This window comes from Tinamus guttatus, unplaced genomic scaffold, assembly GCF_059628265.1.
Source record: "Tinamus guttatus ecotype Peru unplaced genomic scaffold, ASM5962826v1 Tinamus_guttatus_pri_ptg000058l, whole genome shotgun sequence".
Lineage (NCBI taxonomy): Eukaryota > Metazoa > Chordata > Aves > Tinamiformes > Tinamidae > Tinamus > Tinamus guttatus.
In genome coordinates this window covers 1711380-1719613 of record NW_028288592.1, presented here as the reverse complement: position 1 = coordinate 1719613, position 8234 = coordinate 1711380, and the positions used below count along the sequence as shown (strand labels likewise).

The 8234-nt window shown below is 36.6% G+C and overlaps 1 protein-coding gene across 3 annotated transcripts in view; it reads right to left on the bottom strand.

Moving 5' to 3' along the window:
• Window positions 1-459: 459 nt before the first annotated feature.
• RBM26 (RNA binding motif protein 26) overlaps window positions 460-8234 on the bottom strand; it is a 52594-nt gene continuing 44819 nt past the window's right edge. For all 3 annotated transcript variants that reach the window (XM_088540279.1, XM_088540280.1, XM_088540282.1), the window contains 2 exons: window positions 5242-5355; window positions 460-1292 (listed from right to left, as the gene is read on the bottom strand). In XM_088540279.1, the coding sequence (XP_088396405.1) occupies window positions 1203-1292; window positions 5242-5355 (204 nt within the window). In that variant the 3' untranslated portion in view covers window positions 460-1202. The remainder of the gene's footprint in view (window positions 1293-5241; window positions 5356-8234) is intronic.

Below are 8234 nucleotides of genomic sequence, written 5' to 3'. Positions count from 1 at the left end.
TGCACATTAAAAAATAATGAATATATACAATATAGTATGAACTGAGTATCTGCCACATACTGCTACTGAAATGGAAAAAGGTAATTACAGACACACAGGAATAGAAAAGATCCATTACTGCATGTAGACTTAGGGTTTTTAGACTAATACCAAACATTTCACTTCTCTTAAATGTGTTTTTAGACTCCATTTCAGTAGTGCACGTATCACACTGTGGGATCAAACTTTCTTCTACTGTTGGACAGTGTAGGTAGGCAGACTGAATTCCTTCTTGTTGAAGCATTATTCTACTGGGAGTTTGATTTAAATGGATGTTTGAATTCAGGAGACATGCAAACGCTTTTACCTGGCAGCGAAGTACGCCTGCGCGTGACGGAAGTCTAGTTCAAGTTTTATTTTTTTATAGTCGACGTTAGGGTAGTGTAAGAGATAGTGATTATAGCTCTTTTTGTGAACATGGGGGTGGGGTTGCCATCTGGAATGGTCTTTTGTCTTTTTCTTTTTTTTTTTTCTTTTTTTTTTTTTCATTATGAAGGACCATCGCCCTTAGCTTTTTTGGTTATTGCTTTTTTTTCTTTTCTTTTTTTTTTTTTTTGAAGACCATTCCATTTCTTTATTTTTTAACATCTTAAAGTCATAAGGACTTATATGCAAAGCAGTCATACACTTTATCATTAAAACCCATAGGTAAAATACGTACACAAATCCAACAAAAGGCTAGTACATAGTAAAGCCTAAGCATACTACTATGCAATATTATGAATACATAACTGTAGAGACTTCGGTTTAGTACTGTTATCTATTCATTTCTGAAAACATTCACAAAGATTTTAAATGCAAATTTTCATTCCGTATCTGGAATAAAACAAAAATTATCTATGTTATAACAACTTCTGGCCATGTGTGTTTGACCAATTCAGTAAATTACAAAGAACCCAAAGAATTCTGTAACTTTCTGTAGAACTATGTAATAAAAACATTGCATATGTTCCTAGTATGATGTCTTTAGCAATCATTTACTGAAATGTAACTCAAACATCAATCTCTCAAAACATATAACTGATCAGCTGCTTTTTAGTCTATATCCGAATCCAACTTCACCACATTTACCAAAACCCTTCTTATTACAAAGATGCAGAAGTACATTAGGTAATACTAATGCAATGCAGGTGCAGTTCTAGCATTATCAGTGATCAGTTGAATCATCTTCTCCACGAACGAGATTCATTCTCCTCCTCCTCTTCGTCGTCATCTTGAAGCAGCGAGTCATCCACCAAAGACTCCTCCTGAAACTTCAGAAGGAAAACAGGATAGTCTCTAGGTTAAGCCAGAATATCTAAGAGATCTAAAAGCAAAATATAAACTTCTGAAGAGATTTAATATAGGATATATTCATTTTCTAAAAGAAAAAAAAAGCTTTTAAGAAAGTACAGTGTGTACATGCAGACGGACACAAATATATATTTTAAATAGATGGCAAATAAAAAAACAACCAACCAAACAAAAAAACACCAAATTGTAAGTGGACTTCAAAACGACCAGGAGAGATGTTACCTTTCTGATTCTTCAGTATAACATCCACACTCCAGCTGTTAGGTTGCCAAGAATTTTAAGATGCTACACTGAAAATTAATGCTAGCTTTCCCTTGTTCATAAAAATTTCACCTCTTTTTACCTCAAAGAGCTTAATCTACTTTAACAGCATAAAGTTTGAGTCAGAGTCATTTTGACAGCTTAATTAAATTCAAAATTGTTCTCCCCAATCTTTATAATATTAGGGCCGAAATAGGTCTTTATAGAAATCTAAACAAAATATATTAATAGGTTTTCAATTGCTATGCTGGCTTTCAGTAACAATAAAACATGTCAAAAGACTATACAAAAACAGCTTTGGCTCACTAAAAAGTTAAGAGTTTGCCTTCAGGAAGGCAAAGCTAAAATAAGAAGAAAAAGAAAAGATCATCAGGGAGCCATGTTTCTACTTTTCCCTAAGTACAGGCACATAACAATGTATACATATATATGAATTAATTACATATGAACTATCCATTATCTCAGAGCTTTTTAAAGATCGCACACTTTGCAATCAGTTTATGCATTAATGAAAAACAAACATGGGTACTGTGGCCCAGCATCGAGGCTGACCACACATATGGAACCACCACCCTACAGAGGAACAACCACACAGCCTGGGAATGTCTGGCCTGGAAAAAACATAACGTGGGAGAAGTATGGTGGCGGTCTATTAAGTGTCTTAGAGCTAAGGTGAGGAAGGATGATGATTGTTTCCTTTTTTTTGACACAAGAACAAGACAATATAAAAACTGAAGTGAAGGTGGTGAGTCCAATATAAAGGTAATTATACTTGCTATGCATGGTTAGAACAGGAGCATTCCTTGTCACGGGACATTACAGATGTTAATTACCCCAAGTTCCAGAGAAGCCCATTCATGGAACAGGTATCTGTAAAAGCCTTTTGGCTATGGAGACACCCCCTTTCACTCAAGACGTCCCTGAACTGCAAACTCCTTCGACGAGCATCTCTGCAACTCTCTCCCTAGGGACCTGCTGTTGACGCAGGAGAGTCAACTCTCTTGTGAGGCCCCCACGAGCAGCAAGGCTGACACGTAGCCACCTCAGGGGCTTTTCATAACCAAGTGGTTCCTCACCAGGGATTTTCTGGGTTGTGGGGGCTGCAGACTCTACTGCGCCCAAGTCTAAAAAAACCTTCCTTCCAATTTTCATAAGCAGACTAGGAGCCATGGTTTACTACTGTTCAGAGATGTCATTCTGTGGAATGACCTAGTTCATTTTCTAGTTCATCAAGGTGTTTCTTTGTTTCATTCAGGTCTTAGGCATACTATCTCTATTTCACAGAATCCCAGAATGGTTGAGGTTGGAAGGGACCTCTAGAGATCATCTAGTCCAACCTCCCTGCTCCAGCAGGGACAGATGGCAGAGCATGTGGCACAGGGTGGCATCCAGGCAGGTTTGGAAGATCTCCAGAGAAGGAGCCTCCACAACCTCTCTGGGCAGCCTGTTCCAGGGCTCTGTCACCGTCACAGGAAATAAGTTCTTCCTATTTATTTATCTTCCCTAAATAGTTTTTCCTATTTATTTATCTATCTTACTATTCCTAACTATTCCTAAAATGACAGAGTTTGGGCATGGAAATAAAAGCAGGAGAGCTTTTTCATACATATGTATAATAGCTGCTGTAAAACTGTCTAAGTAGGAAGATTAATTAAGTCCATGGAAACTCAAGTCATTTTACACACTTGAAATTCAGGCCACTGACAATAGGAAAAACCACCCTGATCTAACCCTACATAAGTAAAAATTCTAACAACAGGACTGCAGAATTTCTTCGATGCAACTAGTTAATCGTCAGCACATGAACTTGCTGTTCTTGAACTGATCCATCCAGGACCTTGCAATGGGCATATTATACTTCTAATATTAACTTAAATCAAACGCTAGAAACAATGCCAAAAGCTCTCAAGATGAAAGAAATACAAATTTCACAATGGCTAGTAAGTAAAAAGGTTGGAGGGATTAATTCGGTTGCAAAGAATCCAAGTAAAATACAATCATGTTAAGCAAACAAGATATACTTGTGCGTGACATATACTTGGACCGTTAAGAAAATGGAGGAGAGTAAATTAGTACTTAGATGTACCCATCATGTTAAGTAAGAAATCTGTAAACACCAGCACAAGTAAGAATCCACAAACAGAGCTGACAAATATACAGGTAAAATGATATTTTTGTATCAGACATTCAGTATTGCAAAAATTTCAGCGAGCATACAAAGGAAGTGAGTATCTAGGATTTTGACCCAAGATCAAAACCTCTCATATGTTTTCCACAAAAATCACTAGCCAAAGACTTAATTGCAGAAATAATACTGAGAAAGACAGAGGAAAATGGTTAAATTAAAAAGAAAAAAGAAAATAAGAAAACAAAGTTCAAAAATATATTAAAATAAAAAACATAATAAAGATTATACAATAAAGCTGAACATCTAAGCCACGAAATTACACAAAGTTTTAGATAGGTCCAACAAATTGCCAATCACAGAAAATGGTCTCATGCCAACAGGTTTCTTTCCATACTTGATGAATCTTGTTGAGGATTCATCCACTTGGATTGGCCACTTGCCAAACTATCTTTTCAGCAGACCAGAGCTGTTGAATACCTAAGGGCTCACAACTTTTCAAGAGTTTATGAATCTATCCTCTTCTCTCCCCTTACCAGGGAGGCAGAGCACACAGCTTGTTACTGTCTTTCCCCCCTCCCTCACTTCCTACTACAACCAAGACGTCCAGTGTCTCCAAGTGGGGCTAAAAGATAAATCCCACTGCATCTCACCTACCAATCAATTTGTACTTCCCTGCCTTTACTCTGCTGAAGTGTTTGCACATCCTTGCATGCCCTTTTCTTCATTAAGCAAAACAGAGATGTCTCAGGGAAGCAGCTTCTCAGTGAGACCTCTCAATAAAGCAGACTCCTCCTAGTAACAAACACTGTGTCCATCTTAAGAGGCAACACAACCCTGAAGGAGAAGGGACAAAATACCTAAGATCCTCTCCAGGTTCCCTCGCACAGTCTCTTGCTCACTCACATCTTAAAAACTGGGCACTACCAAGTGCAGAAAGACAAACTGAACTCGGTCATACTGAAATCTGAACTTGTGAAACAGCCTCCTTTGGTGGAGACGCCAAAGCACCACAGAGCACACACACAACATCACTGCAAAGTCACGGTGTATTTAAAATACTTCAGCTGCTCTATGGCTATCACAAAGAAACAACTAAGTCACAATACATGAATTTAAGACAACAAATGTCTATTTTTATCCCAAGCGGCATTTATTTTTCATTCTGAATGTCAATCCTCTAAGGAATTACTGTCTAGGTAGACTGAACCAATAACTGGTTTTGGATAAAATCCTCAACTGTTTTCAGGCAAGTTCACAACTACGTCTCCAATTTTCTAAACACAATCTCCAGAATGTTTTGTTTTTTAAAAGAGGAAACTTTCCTGAAAAAAAAAAAAAAAGTAAAATATCTGGACTGTCAGCAGGCTAGAACACAGGTAGTATATTTACTGATAGAAATCAAAAGATGAGAGTCACATTCAGGCACAGAAGCATGGATCCACAAATCATTTTCAGAAAAGACAGACATTATTTCACCTTAAATAATTAACAGAGTATTTAAACCAAAAGAACAAGCTTACTTCTTCTTCGTCCGGTTCAGCTTCTTCTGTTTCAACAGCAGACATGCTAGCAGTGGGTTTGTTCCATGCCAACTTTAACTCCTGCCCTTTAAACCGAGATCCATGAATTGCAGCCTAAAACGAATTTAAATTTTTTAGCTTACTGTTCCTTAACACAGGAATATAATTCTCATAAAACGTCAATGCCAGAAATAAACAGTCTCTATTTTATTTAGTTATTTTTGGGAAAATCTGAGTTCACAACCTCTTTTAGAGCTACTGTTGATAGGTCAGACTAGAACAGACTTACTCACATATCCTTGCTGGAAAAAGTGTCAAAATAAGAATATAAAATCAGAAAATATAAAACATAAGAAAGGCTTTGAAAATTATAAACCATGGTGATGTGGACTGCATTGTGCAATGGCACACCTCTTAATTTTGTCTTATTTACCTTTCTAAGTCTGACACAGAAGGTGAAAAATCAGTTAATACATTACTTATTTGGATAAGAAATAAAGTATCCCACAACAAAAACAATTTGATATAAAAATAATTAACTTCATGATTACAGCTTAATCTCCTGGAAAATGCTGCACTTCCTGCAAAGTCTTGGTAATTGAAATGTTAAAAGAAAAAAAAAAAGAAAAAAAAATTAACTTATGGGATATTCATGCTGCCTTAAGTACCAGATGCGCTAAGCGGCTGCTTTGGAAATAGTGTGTTCAAATTAAAGTAACATGAACGAGCATAAATCAGCGTTAGCAACATCCCGAAATAACTGCCACAGTCACAGAAGATTTACAGCACAGTCTCCAAGTGCAGCATAATGTGAAATGGAGAAACAATTACATGTCCAGTGACACCTGAACATGAATTGTGCGATATTAAAGTCCCCAGGTATAAATTTTAAATCTGTACATATAAATTTATGATAAATTTAAAAGATTCTATGCCTATTAAAATGCAGCTCAGGAGCTTTTTGTCCATGGTCTCATCACAATGTCGCACAGCTAGGATTTTCGGAAGTACTTAGATGTGACACGTAGGTCTAGAAACAACTTGTAATCTTTGGAAGAAATTACTACTACATAAAAATGCAACATTTTACACTAGGGAATCCTCCTCTTCCTTCCAGGCTAAAACATATAGGGTCATAAAGCTTAAGCCTTTTTTATTTTACAATGGCAAAATAGTAGCCACATTTACTTCACAATCAGCTTCAACAAAAAAATTGGGACAATTACATTCCACTTCTATAACTTTTCCAATTACCAATCTTCAAGTGTGCTTTACTAGAACACATAACTTCCAGAGAAATATATTTAATCTGCTAGAATATGTTAGGGAAGATACAGAAATCAACTGTATTTGATCAAGCACATTTTGCACAAAACTGTAACCTAAACATGACAACTGTAACACAGAATATGAGACGTTTGCACAGTGTCTTTAAGCAGGAGGTGAACACATCCCGTGGCAATCAGGACAGTTGACCCAGCTCAAACCTCTGTCTACAGCAGGAATCCCAAACTCCTCCTCGACGCAGGCTGGCAGCTCCCCCTATTCTACTGGGGAATGACTGAAGCGACACACGCTGTTGTTCACATGGAGTGAAACACCAAAGGAAACGCTCACAACATTGCATTCTCCTTCTCCCCCAAATACATCTGTCTTTTTCCTACCCATAGCCTAAGTCCTGCATTAACCCTCCTCTTTTTCAGGTGCTTCACAAATCTAGGCTTCCAAGTTTACCTCCAAAGTACGTGGGTTCCCTGCTTTATTGGACACAAATATTTAGATCTGCAGTGCTGATGTGAAATGGTTCATCATACCAATTTTTTTACAAAAGTTGTAACAATAAAAAAAAGAAAAAAAAAAGTACTTCACTGATAAAAAGGTATCTCAAGAAGAATTTCTGTTCATAGCAAATACCCGGATAACTGATGAGAATCATGCTCAAGCCAGTATCAATAAAGACTTTATTTAGACGGTTCACAGTGATAAACTATTGTTCCGAGTCTCCTAGTTTTTGTTTAAGAGGCAGTGCAAATAAGTTCCTCCCAATACTTAATAAATTACTTATGGAAGCAATGGCTAGGAAGTTGTGAAATGCAGTATCCAAAGTTAGGAAGCACCAAAATTAAAACTTGACTCAGTCTGATTGTGTATAAACTAATTAGAACCACTTTTACCCATGATCAGGCATTTCTCATTCCCCATAGATGAATTTTGCTTGCTGCCAAAACACATTCCTTCAAGGGACAGTTGCACAACTCTGCTATTTTTACTTTCATCATTCAGTAAGAACACATATATACAATGTACCATTAATTACACCACTAATTACATTTCCTTTTTTCACAGAATAATTACAATCTTGAAATAGTTAGGGCTCATCACTATGGCATCTGCGAGTTTCACAAAGAGTGTTTCTGTTCTTCTTTAATTCATCTTTGGGAGACGCCTCAAATTATTTCTCAAAATATGTAACCATGTAAGCATTCACCTAGAGCTTTCGCAAACTTCATTTGTAAACATTGGTATTTCTGTGTTTCTGGTTGCTGATTTCTCAGCATATATAAAGAGTAAATTTTGGCCACGTATGAAAATTCTATTTGCAGAACTTCCACAAGAACAAATTTGTGGAAAATACAAACATAAAATGAAATATTTTTATATAATCATACGAGAAATACGAATCCTTTCGTTTCTTCTTTCTGGGGTCCCCCTTACTTTCAGAATACTCATCACCAACAACGACGCAAGAATTTAACAGAAAACAGAATATTTTGCAGAATGACTATGCCCAAGTTAATAAATGTCCTTGACTGGATAAGGCAGAGGTTCCACTATGTGTATGCGTGCACGTGTGTGCATATAATTACATTTAATTGCTCTACATAAAAATCAAAAAGTCCTAATGTAAGGATGCTGAATTACAACATATCTCAACTCTTGAACTACTTATCTAATAATTCATTTATTAGATGTCTCTGAAAGTCTCTAAAAGT